This window comes from Pelophylax lessonae (assembly GCF_965119305.1).
Source record: "Pelophylax lessonae genome assembly, chromosome: 8".
NCBI lineage: Eukaryota > Metazoa > Chordata > Amphibia > Anura > Ranidae > Pelophylax > Pelophylax lessonae.
In genome coordinates, this window is record NC_138775.1 from 180,396,425 (window position 1) to 180,416,798 (window position 20,374).

The following is a 20,374-nucleotide window of genomic DNA, read 5'->3' on the forward strand; positions in this document are numbered from 1 at the left end:
ACAGCGATCGGTGCAGCAGCCTGTGTGATCTCTCCAGGTTTTTATATTTCCTTCTTTCCTGTATACCTTGCCCAGTTTCTTGTCCTTGTGGGGGTCAGTGTGTTTAGTGGGTGCGGTGGGCTACACTCGCCGCGATCTTAAAGGGGCTGTACCCTTTATTACTTATTTGGCTGGGGCATGGATTCTCCGGATTGCAAGTTTCCCCCCACCTTGGTGGGGGGCCAAGGGGCTGCTGCTTCCCCCGAGGGGGCTGATCTGGCCACTATTGTGGCAAACTTAGCTGCTCAAGTGCAGATGCTGGTGGCTGATCGATCCACAAAACGGCCCAGGGTGTCTATTTCCTCTGATTCAGAAGGCGATGGGGCTGCTATGGCCGGTGTGCCCTTCTCAGGGTCTCACTCATCCCTAGACCTCGTGGGGTCTGACGGGAGGCTGAGGTGGAAGGGGTTGATGATTCTCCCCCTGGCTCGTCTGAAGAGCTTGCACTCATGGATGAGTTAGTTACTTCTATCAAGCAAACGCTGCATTTGCAGGATGAACCATGTCCTCCTGCTTTGATGTCCTCTTATGGGACGCAGAGGAAACGCAGAACATCGCAGGTTTTTCCTTGCTCTACGGAATTTCAGCGCGCGGTTGATGAGCAATGGCGCAATTTAAAGAAGCCTTTTGCTGTACTGAGTAGGTTCAAACTGCGTTATCCCTTTACACCAGCTACTGATGAGCGTTGGTGTGTGCCGCCTCAGGTGGATCACGCGGTGGCGATCTTGAATAAATCTACTGCGATCCCTGCTGAGGATACCCCGGTGTTCCGGGACCCGACGGACAGGAGATTGGAATCTCTGGCCCGTCATGCCTATATGGTTGCTGGCTCTATGCTGAAGCCTATTTTTGCTTCCATTATGGCAGCCCAGGCTATTGCGGATTGTACGCAGGTGCTCAGGCGCACTCTGGTGGCTGACTCTGCCCCGCCGACAACTTTGGCTATGGTGGATCAGATTCATCAGGGTGTCATGTATTTGTGTGATGCGGACTTGGATTTAGTCCCTTTGGCTGTGCGTCTTTCTAGTGTGGCGGTCTTGAACCGTCGCCTGATATGGCTGAAATGTTGGTCGGTTGACCATTCTTCTCGCAAGACTTTGGCTAATTTGCCCAACGCGGGATCTCGCCTTTTTGGCGAATCTTTGGATACTCTGATAAAGGGTATTTCTGGGGGTAAGAGCACTCTCTTGCCCCAATCTCACAAGAATAAGTTTGTTCGTGGTAAGAAGAATGCTTCGTTTAGGCCCTCTCAGGGGTCCTTTTGTGCCTTTCGGTCGCACTATAAGGGCAAGCCCTTCAAAGGCCAAGGCTCCCAGAAGAAGCCGTGGGCGGGTAAGCAGAAGTCCGGCCAGTCCGGATCCGCTGCCCATAATAATGCAGCCTGAAGGGGCGCCCTCACCCGTTTCTGGGGTGGGGGGACGTTTGCTCGGTTTTCTTCAACCCTGGCTGGACCGCGTTCGGGACAGGTGGGTTCAGGAAATCGTTCGATCTGGATACAAGATCGAGTTTCTCTCTCGGCCGGCGGGCAGATTTTTCCCCTCAAACCTTCAGCTGACTCCGGAGCGCTTGAAGGATCTGCACCTGGCGGTGCGGGACCTGCGGGCCCAGGGAGTGGTGGTTCCGGTGCCTCATCGAGACAGATTTCGGGGGTTCTACTCCAATCTGTTCACTGTGCCCAGAAAGGAGGGCAAGGTACGTCCGATTCTGGACTTGAAAGCTCTGAACCGCTTTGTGCCGGTTCGCAAGTTCCGCATGGAATCCCTGCGCTCGGTGGTGGCTGCCCTGGTTCCGGGGGAATTCATGGCCTCCATCGACTTGAAGGATGCGTACCTTCACATCCCCATTTTCGAGGGTCACCAGAGGTACCTTCGATTTGCATTTCTGTCCTGGGGTATCTGGACGATATCTTGATTCGGTCCGCGACCAGTCAGGGCCTGGTGAACGACCTGTCCATCACGATGCAGACTCTGTAGGAATTCGGCTGGACGATAAATTTTCCAAAATCGACGTTGTGTCCGTCGGTTCGTCTTCACTACCTGGGGATGATCCTGGACTCTGTTCAAGCGAAGGTCTTCCTGCCGGAAGACAAGCTTCGGACACTTCAGTGCGAAGTCAGGTCCCTCAGGGACAATCAGTGCTCGTCCCTCCGGACGTGTATGAGGTGTCTGGGATTGATGGTTTTGGCCTTCGAGGCGATTCCCTTCGCCCAGTTTCACACACGGGAGCTTCAGGCGGAGGTCCTGGCCATGTGGGACGGGCGTCCGCAATCTCTGGATCTGCGGCTGTCGTTGAGCCATCTCACCCGGAGGGGTCTTTTGTGGTGGCTCCAGTCCCCGGCGGTGTCGGGGGGGCCATTCCTTTCGTCCTTTGTCGTGGACGGTGATCACCACGGATGCCAGCCTGTCGGGCTGGGGTGGTGTTCTGTCCGCCCAGGGTACTTGGTCGGAATAAGAATCCTCCCTTCCGATCAACATTCTGGAATTGCGAGCAATAAATCTCTGTCTTCTGCTTTGGACAGACAGGCTTCAGGGCCGTCCAGTTCGGGTACAAACGGACAATGCCACAGCGGTGGCCTACATCAACCACCAAGGGGGCACCAGGAGTGCCCGAGCGGCTGTCACATTCCGGGGGTGGAAAACTGGCAGGCGAATTATCTGAGCCGCCAGACCCTGGACCAGGGGGAATGGTCCCTTCACCCGGATGTCTTCCAGATGTTGTGCGCGAAGTGGGGGTCCCCAGATGTGGACCTGTTCGCGTCTCGTCTAAACAACAAGGTGGAAAGGTTCGTGGCAAGGACGCGCGATCCTCGGGCAGACGCCTCGGACGCGTTAGTGACGCCCTGGCATCAGTATCGACACACACACACGGGAGCTTCAGGCGGAGGTCCTGGCCATGTGGGACGGGCATCCGCAATCTCTGGATCTGCGGCTGTCGTTGAGCCATCTCACCCGGAGGGGTCTTTTGTGGTGGCTCCAGTCCCCGGCGGTGTCGGGGGGGCCATTCCTTTCGTCCTTTGTCGTGGACGGTGATCACCACGGATGCCAGCCTGTCGGGCTGGGGTGGTGTTCTGGGCGTTCTGTCCGCCCAGGGTACTTGGTCGGAATAAGAATCCTCCCTTCCGATCAACATTCTGGAATTGCGAGCGATAAATCTCTGTCTTCTGCTTTGGACAGACAGGCTTCAGGGCCGTCCAGTTCGGGTACAAACGGACAATGCCACAGCGGTGGCCTACATCAACCACCAAGGGGGCACCAGGAGTGCCCGAGCGGCTCGGGAAGTAGCCGACATTCTGTCTTGGGCCGAGACGCATGTCCCGGCGATCTCTGCAGTTCACATTCCGGGGGTGGAAAACTGGCAGGCGAATTATCTGAGCCGCCAGACCCTGGACCAGGGGGAATGGTCCCTTCACCCGGATGTCTTCCAGATGTTGTGCGCGAAGTGGGGGTCCCCAGATGTGGACCTGTTCGCGTCTCGTCTAAACAACAAGGTGGAAAGGTTCGTGGCAAGGACGCGCGATCCTCGGGCAGACGCCTCGGACGCGTTAGTGACGCCCTGGCATCAGTATCGACTGATGTATGTCTTTCCACCGATTCAGCTGCAGTCCAGGTTCCTTCGCAGGTTGGCCTCGGAACCAAAAACGGTGATTCTGGTGGCACCGGACTGGCCTCGCCGGTCTTGGTACGCAGACCTCGTGAATCTGGCGGTCGACGCTCCGTGGCGTCTGCCACTTCAAGAAGATCTCCTGTCTCAAGGACCGATATTCCATCCTGCTTTACAATCGCTGGCTTTAACGGCCTGGCTGTTGAAAGCCAGGTCCTGAAGGATAGGGGTCTTTCCCCTGAGATCATTCCCACTTTGATCAAGGCTAGGAAGGCCTCTTCGGGGAAGATTTACTACCGTACTTGGAAGGCTTACTTTGCCTGGTGTGAGTCCAGGGGGTATTCCCCTCGCTCATACTCGGTGTCGAGAGTGTTGGCTTTCCTTCAAACGGGCGTGGACCAGCGTTTGGCGTTGGCCACGATTAAGGGTCAGATTTCTGCGCTGGCCGTTCTTTCAACGTCCTGTGGCGTCTAACTCTTTGGTTAGCACCTTTGTTCAAGGGGTGCGACATTTGGTCCCCCCTAGGAGGGAGCCTTTGCCTCCATGGGATTTTAACCTTGTTCTGTCCGTGTTGCAACATGCTCCTTTTGAAAATATCAGGGAGATCTCGTTGTCTTTGTTGTCCAAGAAGGTTGCCTTCTTAGTGGCAATCACTTCGGCTCGCAGGGTGTCAGAGCTGGCGGCCTGGTCCTGCAAGTCTCCGTATTTGGTGATTCACTTGGATAAGGTGGTCTTGCGACCTAATCCGTCTTTTCTTCCGAAGAGGATCTCGGACTTTCACCTCAATGAAGACATTGTCTTGCCTTCGCTTTGCGCAAAGCCTAAGCATCCGAAGGAGGTGGCCTTACATTCCTTGGATGTTGTTAGGGCAATCAGGGTTTACCTGTCATCGACTAAATCCTTTCGCAAGTCGGATTCTCTCTTTGTCCTTCCTGAGGGACCTCTGAAGGGCATGGCGGCGTCGGCTTCTACCATCGCCAAATGGATCAGGCAGACCATTGAGCAGGCCTATGCTTTGAGGGGGAAGGTTCCTCCCGTGCCTGTGAAGGTGCACTCTACCAGATCTCTGAGTACGTCTTGGGCCTGTCATCATCGGGCTTCTGTGGCCCAGGTGTGTAAGGCGGCGACTTGGTCGTCCGTTCACACCTTCTCAATTTTACAAAGTGGATGTTCAGGCATCGGCAGATGCTTCTTTTGGCCGTAAAGTTCTAAGTGCGGAGGTGCCTTAGGGTCCCTTGTTTGGGCCCTTGGCTGTTGGGGTGTTTTTACCCCTAGGTTACTTGTTCTTTCCTGGGTTGTTGCTCCTGTTGAGCACATTTTCCTGTTGCCCAGTTGGTTCTCTTACTTTGGTAAGGTTCCTTTCTCTGATGTGGGTACTGCGTTGCTTTAGGCGCGGCTGCGTTTTTTCCCACCCCTCATGTCTACACTGCTTTGGGACGTCCCCATTAGTGACGAATATGAAGAGGCGGCGACTGTCGGAGGACGTAAGAGAAAACTGAATTTTTGTAAAATCTTACCTGTAAAATTCCTTTCTCTGAGTCCTCCGACAGTCGCCGCCCCCGCCCCTCTTTTGGGGTTTGTTTATGTACTCTACTGCTATTCTACTGAAACTGAGTTGGTATGCAGGAAGCAGGGAGGTATTGACTGAGGGGACCACCCCCTGGGGGTGGGATATGTTAAATGCTTTGATATTAATATATTCTGTTGCCTAGCTACTCCTACGGAGCAAAGGTCAATAACCCCCCCATTAGTGACGAATATGAAGAGGCGGCGACTGTCGGAGGACTCAGAGAAAGGAATTTTACAGGTAAGATTTTACAAAAATTCAGTTTTTCTCTTTCGCTCATTGAAGGACACAGCTCCACAGTCTATCTTCTTAGACCCTGGGGCTTTTACTGCTCTCTCCACAGGAGTAAGACTAGGCGGAAATAATTTTGGGTAGTCCCAGGGGGCATACTCCCACTTCCTGCTCTAGGACTTTTTTTTTCTACTCAGGAGTAAGGACCTGTTTCCCTGCTGGGATCTGCGGTCCTGGCATTTTTCCCCCCTTTTTAATGGAATTTTTTCTATTTTCTGTTCCTGTGAGAACTACAATCTATTCGGTTCCTGTGAGAACTACAATCAACTGACAGACTGGGTGATGCACCGGATATCGTAGATCCTTACGGTCTGGCCAGCGAGCACAACCCAACTATTAGCTCTGCGCTAGGTTGGCCGCGACATAGCCCTACTGGATGGGGGCTGGCCAGTGAGCGAAATACCTTGCAAGGAGGCATAGCCACGGTCATGGCCAGAGTCCCAGTGTACCTCTGGCCCGCAGCACCCCCATTCCAAGATGGCGCGATGGACTGCCAGGAGTGGTGCCCACTTGGTTCCCAGGTGCGAGTAGTTTCCCCCCTTGTTCTCTAGAGAAATACTGGGGTGGACGCGGGCCCTTCCTCGGGTTGGTAGGCCCCTTCTTTGCCCTTCCTTCCCTCATGCCCCCCCCCCCCCACTAGCGGGGTTCCTCTGTACAGGTCGCGCTCACCTACCTCCCTTAGTCCCCCCCTCAGTTTGCACGGGCTTTTGGGGTGTATAGGGTGTCATTTGGTGATGGGCTCAGGGAGGTGGAAGCGTGCTGCCGGCAGCTCATTTTCTGATGCTCCTATGGCGCATTGCTGCGCGGGGGGTCCCTGTGAGTTCCCCCCTGTGGACTATAAGTACCTGTAGGGCTGGTCTGGGTCCTGGGTGCCGTGCTGCCATTTTGGTGTGGATGGCTGTGTACAGCCTCAGCGGCCATGTTTGTGTAGTCTGGCGGCCATGTTTTTAGCGTTTCCTATTGAAGTCAATGCAGCGGCCATTTTTTTGTAGCCTGTGGAGCGGTGATGCGCCGGTGGGCCTCTAGTGGCAGTGACAGCGCTTCCTCTTCCTCTCTGATCGCTGCATGACAAGCAGATTGGCGCCCTGTATCCAGCTCTGAATAGGTGGTGGTGGGTCCCTGTGGGTATACGGCTCCTACTTCTGCTATAGCAGCGCCGCTGGTGCGCTTGGTCTTGTAGTACCACAGCGGTAGCAGTGTGAGGGTTTTTTTTTTCCTCCTTGTATATATTAAGGGCGGCCTCCGAACTAACCGTGGAGTCCCCGGAGCAGGTATCACCACCTGACCCACTCTCAGAAGCTGCGGGACCATCTGGGTCTCAGTCTTCCCTGGCAGCCATGACGGCGGTCCCGCCGTCACTTGTGTCAAAAGCTGATATGGCCCTGCAAAAGCGGCCTGGCAAGAAGCGCCCCCCTTCTTCACCTGTATTCTTAGTCTACTCAGTCTGTAGTGAATTTCGCCGCTGCGGACGCAAATCAACCCACTGGGTCTGCGTTTACGCCCCCTGAGTGCTTGGACAGTGAGGATGAATCCTCTCTACTATGGCCACGCATGAAAAGGCACTTGTGGAGGCACTGATTGTATCAGTGTGGGAAACTTTAAAATTGGAGGACACAGCTGCTGCTGCATTGGCTACTCCGGTGTAGTTTGGCACCCGTAGGCCATTCAAGGTGATTAAGGTGTTCCCCTTTCTTGCGACAAGATGGAAACTAGCTAGTGGGGGTCCCCAAAATGCATAGTTGGCATACCTAAGCGTTTCGCTAGGAGGTATCCTTTTGAGCAGTCTCGTTTGAAGAAGCTGACAGTTCCACCAGCAGTGGACTCTCAGGTCTCCAGATTGAGTCAGGCCACGCTTTTTCTGGTGGAGGATTCCCCATCTTTTAAGGACCCTGTGGATAAAAAAAGCTGAGGCTCTGGTCCGATAACTCGTAACCGTGGTAGGTTCAGTTTTGAGGCTGGTGCTTGCTATCACCTTGGTTTCCCAGACCTTAACAGAATGGGGGAAGCTCCTACGCCAAGATCTGGAAGAGGGTAAACACCCTACTGAACTAGCGGATCAGTTGATACAGGGGCTACAGTATATATGTGATGCATCCTTGGATGCAGCCCCTTTGGCTTGCAGAGTATCTGTGACTGCGGTGACCCTTCGCCGCATGATATGGTTGATGTACTGGTCGGCTGACCAGGCTTCCAAAAAGGTGCTGACTGACCTTCCCTTTGCAGGAGAATGTTTGTTCGATGATTCTATGGAAGAGATCATTAAAGGTCTTATGTAAGAGTACTCTGCTTCCGCAGGTTGCTAAGAGCAAGGAGCCTCGTTGTAAATGTGGTAATTTTTTCTCTCACATGCGGCCCTTTCGTCCAGCAGGCTCACAGGACAAGGCATCGAGATCCACCCGTACCTTTGCGGGAGGCTCTAAGAGACTCTGGGTCGGTAAGTCAAAAGCGGGTTCCACTGGTCCCACAGACGAGCCTTGCTGTGCCTGAAGGGGCGCCCTCACCCGTATCTGTGGTGGGGGGGGGGGGGGGTTTGCGTCTTCCTTTCTTTCCAGACCCGTGGACCTCCCTCATTCAAGACAAATGGGTCCACGAGTTGATGCGGTTCAGTTACAAGAACTTTACAGGGCCGTGTAGGATCTGTTATCCCAGGGAGTGATTGTGCCGGTTCCAGAGTCGGAACGTTTTCAGGGATTTTATTCAAGTATGTTTACTGTTCCCAGGAAGGAAGGCAAGGTCCGTGCAATCTTGGACCTCCAGGCTCTGAACTGCTTTGTGCGGGTTCAGAAATTTTGGATGGAGTCCATTCGCACGTTAGCGGCATCCCTTCATCAAGGGGATTTTCTGGCCTCTATCGATTATCAAGGACGCTTACCTTCATATCCCAAATTATGTCGGGCATCAGCGTTTCCTTCACTTTGCCATGGGATAGGAGAATTATCAATTTGTGGCGTTTACCTTTTGGTTTTGCTTCAACTCCGCGGGTGTTCACAAAAGTGTTAGCCCCGGTGTTGGCGTTGCTCAGGCAGAAGGAGACTGTGGTACTTATGCGAGCAGAGTCTTCATCGGCTCTAGGGGTTAATCTGGATATCACTGTACGAACGCAGCAGGAGTTCGGCTGGACACTGAATTTTCAGATATCAGCTCTGACTCCTTACACCAAACTGTACTACCTTGACCTGACTCTAGATTCAGCCTCAGCCCGGGTGTTTCTTCCAGGGGCAAAAACTGCCGAAGTTGCAGGAGGCAATTCGGCTCCTGTTGTCCAACCGTCAGTCATCTCTCAGGACTTGCATGCGAGTGCTGGGTTTGATGGTCTCCATTTTCGAGGCGGTTCTGTTTGCTCGGTTTCATACCAGGCCTCTGCAGAAAGAGATTCTGGCCAAGTAAGACAAAAATTCTCTATCATTGGACAACGTGATTCCATTGAGCCAGGATGCGAGGAGATCTCTGATTTGGTGTCTCCGTTGTCCGGCGCTTCGGCAAGGGAAGTCCTTTCTTCCCCTGTTTTGGACAGTGATTTCCACGGATGCCAGTCTGTACGGAGGGGCGGTGTTCTGGGCTCAGACTCCGCTCAAGGTGTTTGGACTTGGGGAGGAGTCCAGTCTGCAGATCAACATCCTGGAAATTTGGGCGATCAGGCTTTGCCTGTCCCAGTGGAGGGATTGTCTGCAGGGGTGCCCGGTAAGCGTTCAATCAAACAATGCCACGGCTGTGGGATATGTAAATAATCGAGGTGCAAGAAGTGCTCTAGTGGCCCGGGAAGTGACCGGCATTCTAAGGTGGGCAGAACGATGTGTTCCAGCCCCCTGCGGTGCACATTCGTGGTGTGAAAAATTGGCAAGCAGACTACCTCAATCGTCAGGAGTTGCACCTGGGCGCATGATCTCTTCACCTGGAAGTGTTTCAACAACTATGTCTCCAATGGGGGACCCCCGGTGTTGACCTGTTGGCCTCTCGTTTCAATTGGAAGGTTCAGAGGTTTGTGGCAAGATCTGGGGATCCTATGGCGTATGCCAGAGATGCTCTAGTGGCCTCATGGGGCCAGTATCGTTTGATTTATGCTTTCCCTCCTCTCAATCTTCTTCTGTGACTTCTGTGCAAGATCGAGCCTAAAAAGGATTCCAGTCATTCTGGTGGCCCCAGGCTGGCCTCGCCGGTCTTGGTACGCCGACCTAGTGGGCTTGGTTGCTGACGTCCCTTTGAGACTGCCTCTCGGGGAGAACCTGCTGTCCCAAGGGCCAATCTTCCATCCTGCTTTACAATCGCTGACTTTGACAGCCTGGCTGTTGAAAGGCTGTTTTTGGTTGCTATTGCATCTGCCTGCAGGGTTTCAGAGCTGGTGGTGTTATCTTGTATTACCCCCTACTTGGTAGTCCACAAAGATAACAAAGATAAGGGGGTTCTTCATCCACGCCCTTCCTTCCTACCTAAGTTTGTCTGACTTCCATCGAATGAAGACATTATGTTGCCTTCCTTGTGTTTCAGATCTGCTCATCCCAAGGAATTTTGAGTTGCATACTCCTGGATGTGGTTTGGCGATTCGGGTGTATCTGGCAGCCACAGAGTCTTTTCAGAGGTCAGACTCACTATTTGTGATCACAAATGGGCCAAGAAAAGGGCTATCGGCTTATTCTGTGACCATTTCCAGGTGGATCAGACAGACGGTGACTCAGGACTATTCTATCAAGGGTAAGGTTCCTCCTTTCCCTGCAATAGCACACTCTACAGTACTCTGGTTCTTAGTGCTTCTTGGGCCTTTCGCCATCAGGCATCAGTGGCGCAGGTTTGCAAGGCAGCCACGTGATCGTCAGTGCACACTTGCACAGAATTTTGCAAAGTGGATGTTTTGGCATCTGCTGGTGCTTCTTTTGGATGCAAGGTTTTGCAGGCTGCTGTTTAGAGGGTCTGTTCCCTCTTTGGGGGCGTATTGTTCAGGTTGGGCTCCAGTTGTTTTTTTGTTGAGCTCCTGTTACCTGGTTGGCTTCTTGTGTTTAGCCTTGGGATTCCCCCCCCCCCCCTTAATGTTTTGGTACAGCTTGGGGCCACCCCTATGGTTCTAAATATGGAGCTCTCTGTCCATCAATAAACGAAAGAGAAAACAGGATTTTTGTACTTACCATAAATCTATTTTTCTGAGTTCATTGACAGATACAGCACCCATTCCTCTATGGAGTTTTGATACTTCTGATCATGTTTGTTACTAAATTGAAGGCCTATAGCAGAGAGGGGATTTATACCAGCTAGGACTGCCGATTATGCATAGCCAAGTGTTTTTTTTTTCTGCCTTCTGTCCTACTCCTGTAGTGGGCGATAAAACAATATGGTTCTGAATATGGAGCGCTGTGTCTGCCAGTGAACTCAGGGCAGCATAACATTCTTCACGGCTTCTCCAGACCCTTTCATGTCTGTCACATGTGCTCAGGGTGAACCTGCTCTCATCTGTGAAAAGCACAGGGCGCCAGTGGCAGACCTGCCAATTCTAGTGTTAAATGGCAATTACTAATCAAGCTCAATGGTGCTGGGCAGTAAGCACAGGACCCACTAGAGGATGTCGGGCCCTCAGGCCACCCCCAAGAAGTCTGATTCAGATTGTTTGGTCAGACATTAACACCAGTGGCCTGCTAGAGGTAATTTTGTAGGTCTCTGGCAGTGTTCATCCTGTTCCTCCTTGCACAAAGGAGCAGATACTGGTCCTGCTGGTGGGTTAAGGATCTTCTACGGCCCTGTCCATCTCTCCTAGACTTAACTGCCTGCCTCCTGGAATCTCCTCCATGCTCTTGAGACTGTGCTGGGAGACACAGAAAACCTTCTGGCAATTGCACGTATTGATGTGCCATCCATGAGGAGTTGAACTGCCTGTGCAACCTCTATAGGGTGCAGGTATCACCTCCTGCTGTCAGTAGTGACACTGGCTCTAGCCAAATGCAAAACAGCCAGAAAAGATGAGTAGGGAAAAAAGGGTCAGTGGCTTCCACCTGTAAAACCTTTCCTGTTTTGAAAGTTGTCTCATTGTTGCCCATCTAGTGCACCAGTTGGTATATTCATTAACACAGACGCAGCTGAAGCTGATTAACAACCTCCTCTGCTACTTAACTGACCAGATCAACATCCCAAGAGTTTAATTGACTTGATGCTATACTCTGATTAAAAAGTGTTCCTTTATTTTTTTTGAGCAGTAAATATTTCTAACTGGGGAGGGTCTTCCAGCTCTAACAAGTTAATTGGTAATTCGTTTTCAAGGTCTTCAGAATTTTTAGTATAGTATTCTATAACCTAAAGTGGACCCCCACACTTCTGAATTTTTATTTTCTTGGTTGTGGCAGGTGGGGAGGGGGCTGAACTTGGGCTGATAGGTAGCCATTCCCAAGTTCAGCCCCCTCCCTCAACTGCAAGCTCCTGGAACACGTCACATGTCCAAGGAGATTGTGAGGCTATTGAAAAAGCACAGCGCATCTTGAGTTTGCGCAGTGGGGAGCCCCTTGTGTAACACCAAGAAGTCACAGCTGATTTCTCACAAGCGGCACCATGGACCCGAATAACCGGCCCGGGTGATAGCGCTTGATCCCTGGTCTGGTAAATGTCTGTATAAAAAATGTCAGCAGCTACTGTATTTTTAGCTTCTTAATTTTTTAGTAACCAGAGCTTCTTTTTAAATCCTTTTTTTTTTTTTTGTTTTTGTTTCAAGGTGTGGTTAATGAAGAAACTAAGGGTGTAGCAGAACTGGTATCCAGACAGAAGACCAGTAGGAGATCTATAAGTAGGCGACGTGTCACAGTATCTCGTTCTCATACGGACCTGGTGAGACGTGGCAGAATAGCTCCAGTTCTTCCAGCATCCCTAAAGAGAGACTTACAAGATCTGCTCTCTATCTCTCCGTTGCTGGTCTCCCAGCTAGAAACTGCCTTCTATAACCGTTTTGGGCGCAGTTTTCAGTATACTCGCTATGGATTCTACTCTTTATTAGAAGTCCTAAGATCTGTGTCTGATATGGTGCAAGTGACACAAACTAGAGCTGGATCATTGCTAAAGTTGAAGACTCCGTATAATCATGGCGTATTTGGTGAGATAAATGCAGTCCTTTATTTTTTACATTTGTTGCTTTATCTTTATTTGCCTTTTTATATTTAACTATCATTTATGCAATTATTCAAAATTTTACCAATTTCTCTTACGTCCTCCGACAGTCGCCGCCCCTCAAATAGTCTTCACCAATGGTATTGACTTCCGCTCCGCAGGAGTAGCTAGGCATAAGACTTGTTAGAAACAAAAGCTTTTAGCATAGACACACCCATGGGGGCTGTCCCACTGGTCAATACCCCCCTTGCAGTAAGCCATCCCAACTCAGTTTGTCTCTGCCTAGCGCTAGGAGTAGATAGGCTTCCCTGTGCTGGGGCTACAGTCTCAGCCTTCTAATCTTTTCTTATGATTTTTCTTTTGCAAGTTTTTTCTTGGCTTTACTAGCTGTTTGTTTTGTCAGCTTTAGTTTTTAGTTGGATCTTCAGACGAAGGTGGATTCTGCGGAGCTGGGAATCGGACTGGCCACCCTGGCTCTCCAGGGCAGAGGGTCAGAGGGATCTCCAGCCCGCCATCGAGCGTTCGGCTATGGTTCGCCCTGGCACTATGAGCGACCCATCCCTGTTCGCAGCCGGGCTGCAGCCTGTGAGGTGGCTACCTCAATGGACACATCTGCGGTTCATTGCTGCAGTGTCCTGCGTTTTGGCTGATGGCATTCCCTGTCATCTGAGAACAGAGGCTTTCCGTTTAGTAGAGGCACCCCACACCCTCCGGTACAGGTAAGTACTTTTCTGTGTGGGGCCTCTGTCTGGGGTGGCAGTCCTGTGTTGCTGTGTGTGTCCCCTCATGTCTGTGCGTTTGTGGGGCTCCCTGATGCGATCCCTTGCGGGGGTCTTTTTTATTGCACTGCTGGCGCTGTGTGGTTTTGGGGGCCCCTCTCCGGTGTCAATTCAGTGTTTGGGAGGTGCAGACTGTGTGTGTGCGGCGGCCGCTGCGGCTAAAAACCACGCGGTCCACCATTTTGGATGTGGGCAGCATGTCTGGCTTCACTATGGGCTTTGCTAACAGTTTGCTATGTGGTGTTTTGGCGCCATCCGGCGCGTGGCAGAATGATCGTTCCGAGCACATGTCGGCGGCCATCTTGCCGAAGCCTCCCATTGATTTCTATGGGCAGCCATTTTCCCTTAGCCTTGCAGCATATATTTCAGCCTCTGATGACCTCACTTCCTTTTCCTCTGGAGCAGCGATCGGTGTGGTAACACTCTGTGGGGCTCTGCAGACTGTCTCTTCCATATCTCTCGGTTTTATCCTTGCTGGCTCAGTTTTGTCCCTTTTTGGGGGGTCTGTGTACACAGTTTGTTTAGCGGCTGGCTGCGCAATCCGCAGCGCTTTTAAAGGCCCAGTACTTTTTGTCACTGTTTTTGTGCAATGGAATCTCAGGACAGCAAATTCCCTCCAGCCTTGGTGGGGGACCTCAGTTCTGCTGAACCCCCCGTTATACCTGATTTGGCCGATGAAGTGGCGACTTTAGTGTCAAACATGGAGGTGCTGATGGCTGAACGAGCTGCTAGAAAAAGGCCTAGACTGTCTTCTCTGATTCAGATGGTGATGTGGCTGTTGTGGCTGGTGTGCCCTTTTCAGGGTCTCTTTCGTCCCTGGACCCACTGGGGTCTGAGGGGGAGGCGGAGGTGGAGGGGGTTGATGATTCTCCCCCGGGGTCGCCTGAAGAACGTGCAACTATGGATGCGTTGATTTCTTCTGTAAAGGAAACACTGCATTTAGAGGATGACCCCAATCCTCCGGGCATTGTGTCCTCCTTTGGTACACATAGGACCCGCAGGTCGGCGCAGGTTTTTCCCTGCCCTGCTGTGTTTCACCACACTGTGAATGAACAATGGCGCAGTTTAAAACGCCCTTTCACGGTGCCTAATCGTTTAAACTGCTTTACCCCTTTGCGCCTTCTACGGATTCACGCTGGTGTGTGGCTCCCCAGGTGGATCACACGGCGGCCGTGTTAAATGAGGCTACCTTGGTTCCCGCTGAGGATACCCTCGTGTTCCGGGACCCTACAGACAGGAGGTTGGAGTCTCTTGGCCGCCATGCCTACACGGTGGCGGGTTCCATGCTCAAACCTATTTTTGCTTCTGTCATGGTGGCTCAGGCGGTGGCGGATTGGACTAAGGCGCTTAGGCGCACTCTCGCGTCTGATTCTGCCCCACCTGCTACACTGGCCATGGTGGACCAAATTTATCAAGGGGTCATGTATTTGTGCGATGCGGCCTTGAATGAGGCCCCTTTAGCTGCACGCCTGTCTAGTGTCGCGATACTTAACCGTCGACTGATCTGGCTGAAGAGGTGGTCGGCTGACCAGACGTCACGGAAGACGGTGGCTTATTTTCCCTATGCAGGGTCTCGCCTTTTTGGGGAGGCCTTAGATACCTTGGTGAAAGGAGTCACTGGGGGCAAAAGCACTCTGCTGCCCCAGAATCCGAAGAACAAGCCTTTTCGCAGCAAGCGGGGGCCCGCCTTTCGACCCAATCAGGGGTCCTTTCGTGCCTTTAAGCCACAAAACAAGGGCAAACCCTTCAAGGGCCAAGGTGGCCAGAAGAAGCCCTGGGCGGGCAAGCAAAAGTCCGGCCATGCCGGTGCGGCGGCTCAATCCGCCTCTGCCTGAAGGGACGCACTCACCCGTTTCAGGGGTGGGGGGACGTTTGCGCGGTTTCTTCCAACCTTGGCTCCTCCGAATTCCGGACAGGTGGGTTCAGGAAATCATTCGATCAGGATACAAGATCGAATTCCTTTCCCGGCCGGCGGACAGATTCTTTCCCTTAAATCTTCATTTGACCCCAGGGCGTTTACGGGACCTGCATCAAGCGGTGCAGGACCTTCTTGCCCAGGGGGTGATTGTTCCGGTGCCTCACCGGGACAGGTTTCTGGGGTTTTACTCGAATCTGTTCACGGTGCCCAGAAAGGAGGGCAAGGTAAGTCCTATCCTGGACTTGAAAGCTCTGAACCGCTTTGTGCGCGTTTGAAAGTTCGTATGGAATCCCTCCGCTCGGTGGTGGCCTCCCTGAGTCCAGGAGAATTCCTGGCCTCTATAGACCTGATGGATTTGTACCTGCACATCCCCATTTTCGAGGGTCATCAGAGGTACCTCCGGTTTGCCATAGCGGAGGACCACTATCAGTTTGTGGCGTTACCTTTTTGTCTCGCTTCGGCTCCCAGGGTCTTTACCAAAGTGCTGGCGCCGATTCTGGGCCTGTTGCGGGCACAGGGCATTGCGGTCTTGGGATACCTGGACGATCTCCTGTTAAGATCGAGTGCCAGTCAGGGCCTGGTGTGCGATCTGCCGACTACAGTACACATGCTCCAGGAGTTCGGTTGGACCATCAACGTTCAGAAGTCGAAGTTGTCTCTTTCAATTCGTCTTCCCTATCTGGGAATGGTTCTGGACTCTGCTCAAGCAAAAGTGTTTCTGCCAGGGGACAAGCTCCGGACCCTTCAGGACGAGATCAGGTCCCTCCAGAGACAACCCATCCTCGTCACTCAGGACCTCTGAGGTCCCTGGGGCTGATGGTATCTGCTTTCGAGGCGATACCCTTTGCTCAGTTTCACACACGGTCTCTAAAAGCCGAGATCCTGGCCAGGTGGGACAGACTGCCTCAGTCCTTGGATCTGAGTGTCTCGTTGAGTCGCTGGACCAGAATGGATCTTCTGTGGTGGCTTCAGTCTGCCCAGGGCACTTGGTCGGAGGAGGAATCCTCCCTTCCGATCAACATACTGGAATTGAGAGCGTTCAAAATCTGTCTCTTCCAGTGGTCGACTCGGCTTCGGGGCCATCCCGTTCGGGTACAGACGGACAATGCGACCGCGGTGGCTTACATAAACCACCAAGGGGGCACCAGGAGTGCCCGGGATGCGACCGATATTCTGTCTTGGGCTGAGAATCATGTCCCGGCGATTTCGGCAGTTCACATTCCGGGTGTGGAGAATTGGCAGGCCGATTATCTGAGCCGCCAGACCCTGGATCAGGGGGAATGGTCCCTACATCCGGAGGTCTTCCACATGCTGTGTGCGAAATGGGGATCCCCAGATGTGGATTTGTTTGCATCGCGGCTAAACCACAAGGTGGGAAGGTTCGTGGCAAGAACGCGCGATCCTCGGGCGGACGCCTCGGATGCACTGGTGGCCCCTTGGGATCAGTATCATCTGATGTATGCCTTACCTCCGATTCAGTTGTTATCCAAGTTCCTTCGCAGGTTGGCCTCGGAACCGCACTGGGTGATTCTAGTGGCACCGGACTGGCCACACCGGTCCTGGTACGCGGACACCGTTCGCCTAGCGGTCGAGCCTCCTTGGCGGCTACCGATGCGGGAAGATCTACTGTCTCAGGGACCGATCTTCCATCCTGCTTTACAGTCGCTGGCTTTAACGGCCTGGGTGTTGAAAGCCAGGTCCTGAGAGACAGGGGTCTCTCCCCAGATGTCATTCCTACTTTGATCAAGGCTAGAAAAGCCTCGTCTGGTAAGATTTATTACCGTACATGGAAAGCTTATTTTGCCTGTTGTGAGTCCAGGGGGGTTTCTCCTCCCTCATATTCGGTGGCGAGAGTGTTGGCTTTCCTCCAGTCTGGTGTGGACCAGCGCCTGGCGCTGGCCACGATAAAAGAACAGGTATCTGCACTGGCTGTTCTTTTTCAACGCCTTGTGGCGTCTCATTCCTTAATTCGCACCTTCATTCAAGGTGTGCGGCATTTGGCTCCTCCCCGGAGGGAGCCTTTACCTCCATGGGACTTGAACTTGGTTCTGTCCGCTTTACAGCGTTCTCCCTATGAAAACATCCGGGAGATATCGATGCCTCTGCTGTCTTAAGAAGGTTGCCTTTTTAGTGGCGATCACTTCGGCTCGCAGAGTGTCGGAGTTGGCGGCGTTGTCTTGCCGCTCTCCTTACCTGGTGGTTCATAAAGAGAAGGTGGTCCTGCGACCTAATTCGTCTTTTCTTCCTAAGGTGGTATCTGACTTTCACCTTTAATGAGGACATTGTTTTGCCTTCACTCTGTGCGAAGCCTAAGCATCCTAAAGAGGTTGCGTTGCATTCCTTGGATGTTGTCAGGGCGATCAGGGTTTACCTGTCGTCCACTGAATCCTTTAGGAAATCGGATTCCCTCTTTGTCCTTCCTGAGGGACCTCGGAAGGTCATGGCTGCATCTGCGGCGACCATCGCCAAATGGATCAGACAGACGATTGTCCAGGCTTATGCTTTGAAGGAACGGGTTCCGCCCTTCCCTGTTAAGGCGCACTCTACCAGGTGTAAGGCTGCGATTTGGTCGTCGGTGCACACCTTTTCCAAATTCTATAAGGTTGATGTTCTGGCATCAGCTGATGCCTCCTTTGGCCGCAAAGTTCTCAGTGCGGCAGTGCCATAGGGGACCCTAGTTTTTTTGTGGGTCCCAGGCTGTTGGGGTGTTTATCCCCTGGGTTATCTGTTTTCCTGGGTTGTTGCTCCTGTTGAGCCTTTTCCTTTGCCCAGAAGGTTCTCTTACTATGCGTGTAAGGTTCCTTTCTATGATGTGGGTACTGCGTTGCCTTTTCTATGGTTGCGTCTCCCACCCCTCATGTCTGCACTGTTTTTGGACATCCCATTGGTGAAGACTATTTGAGGGGCAGCGACTGTCGGAGGTCGTAAGAGAAAACTGAATTTTTGTAAAATCTTACCGTAAAATTCCTTTCTCTGAGTCCTTCTCTGACAGTCGCCGCCCCTGCCCCTCTTTCGGGGTTTTTTTCTTGTACACTTACTGCTATGCTACTAAACTGAGTTGGGATGGCTTACTGCAGGGGGGGTATTGACCAGTGGGACAGTCCCCATGGGTGTGTCTATGCTAAAAGCTTTAGTTTTTAACAAGCCTTATGCCTAGCTACTCCTGCGGAGCGGAAGTCAATACCATTGGTGAAGACTATTTGAGGGGCGGCGACTGTCGGAGGACTCAGAGAAAGGAATTTTACGGTAAGATTTTACAAAAATTCCGTTATTGTATTTGGTTTCTTTACATTTCTGCATAGCAGTCTAAACAATGCATTTTCATGTCTGTTCTAGGTTTCTTTGCAAAACCAGTTATAAATTGGTCTTATAATCAAGGTACTTCCACCAAGTCAGCTTATCCTTGCAGGGTTCCTAAAAATGAAGCACCATACTCCAAAAATAGGACATCCATTAATGTTTCTTTGCCACCAGCATCTTCTGCTTCAGTACCATCCACTGGTTCCACACAAGCACCTTCTGCAACTGCACCATCCATTGGCCAAACATCAACACCCTCTGCAACTGCGTTGTTTACTCGCCCCACACCAGCAACTGCTTCGTCTACTGGCCCCACATCACTATCTTCTGCCACTGCACTGGCCGCTGGTCCCTCACCAGCACCTCCTGAAAATGTGCGGTCCACTGGCACCACACCAGCACCTCCTGAAAATGCATGGTCCACTAGCCCCACACCAATGCCTTCTGAAAATGCACTTTTGACTGCCTCCAGAGCATCACCACCTGCAACTGTACCTTCCAACGGCCTCACACCAGCATCTTCTGCGACCACGTCATCCACTGGTCTCACAGCTCTGGATAGGTTGTTTAAGGCAGCTGAGGCTCAGTATTATTCCAGCAAATATTCTCTTAAAAATGATACTAAAGCAAATTTAAACTGCAAAACTGGAGAGTCAACAGTGAACTTGAACAGTGTAGCATTCACTAAGACCCCGTCATGCCCTTTGCCTCCAGCTATTATTCAGGATACTAATAACAATTTACTTTTTCAGCCACCAACAAATATAGAAGCTGTTAGTACTGAAATTATAAGCTTGGCTGATGACTTGAAAGTTGATCTAGTTGAATCTAGCATGGATTGTAACCTCCAGGAGCTTGAAGAAGAGGTATGTTTTAAAGATTTTCTTTTTCAGTAATAGTCACTGCACCTTCTGGCTCATTTTCTTCGTTCCTTGTTTCTTTTACCAGTTGCATCTTGCTTACTCCTTAATTAAACTTTCTTTGGTAAGGAGCAGTGCTTCCAACAAAGATCTTTTCTATTCCTCTGTTGATGGCACTCAGGCAATAGTGGTTCTGATAAATGGTCTTGACCTCATTGAAATGCATTTGTCAGGGGGGCTCTGACAACCCGTGATGTTAAAGCGGCTGTTAACCGCTTGCCGACCGTCGCAAGTACATATACTGCGGCGGTCAGCCCCGGCCAGGCAAAGTGACTTATATATACGTCACTAGCCTGTGAGCCAATAGGGGGCGAGTGCTCGCCGCCGGAGGCGCGCTCTCGCTCGTTCATGGACACCTCCGCGCATGTGACTGGCGGACCCAATGTCCGATGTCCGCCGGTCACTCGCGATCGTCCGCTGTGAAGGGAGAAAGGTAGGCTGCTGATGTAAACAAAGCCGCCTATCATTCTTCCCTGTGTAACAGCAGAATAACTGCTATGTATCGCCGTCATTACTCGTTAAAATAAAAAAACAACAAAAATGACAATCTTTCCCTTAGTTAGTAAACGCGATAACTTTTGCGCAAACCAATCAAAATACGCTTATTGTGATTTTTTTTTTTTTTTTTACTAAACATATGTAGCAGAAAACAAATTGGCCAAAAATGTTAAAAAATTTTAGATTTTTATATTTTTTTGGGGGAATTTCATATTAAAAAATGTGAAAAATATTGTTATTTTTGCAAAATTGTCGCTATTTTTTTTGTTTATAGCGCATGATCAAAAAATCGCACAGGTGATCAAATACCACCAAAAGAAAGCTCTATTTGTGGGAAAAAAGGGACTTCAAATTCGTTTGGGTACAGCGTCGCACGACCGCGCAATTG

General features: G+C 51.5%; 1 protein-coding gene across 1 annotated transcript in view; it reads left to right on the forward strand.

The window, feature by feature from the left end:
• The window catches only part of TDRD5 (tudor domain containing 5), a gene marked incomplete at both ends in the record, with an annotated part of 586,386 nt that overhangs the window by 24,266 nt on the left and 541,746 nt on the right, over positions 1–20,374 (forward strand). Inside the window, 2 exons of the mRNA XM_082265311.1 lie at positions 12,183–12,557; positions 18,605–19,434. Of these exons, the coding sequence (XP_082121437.1) occupies positions 12,183–12,557; positions 18,605–19,434 (1,205 nt within the window). The remainder of the gene's footprint in view (positions 1–12,182; positions 12,558–18,604; positions 19,435–20,374) is intronic.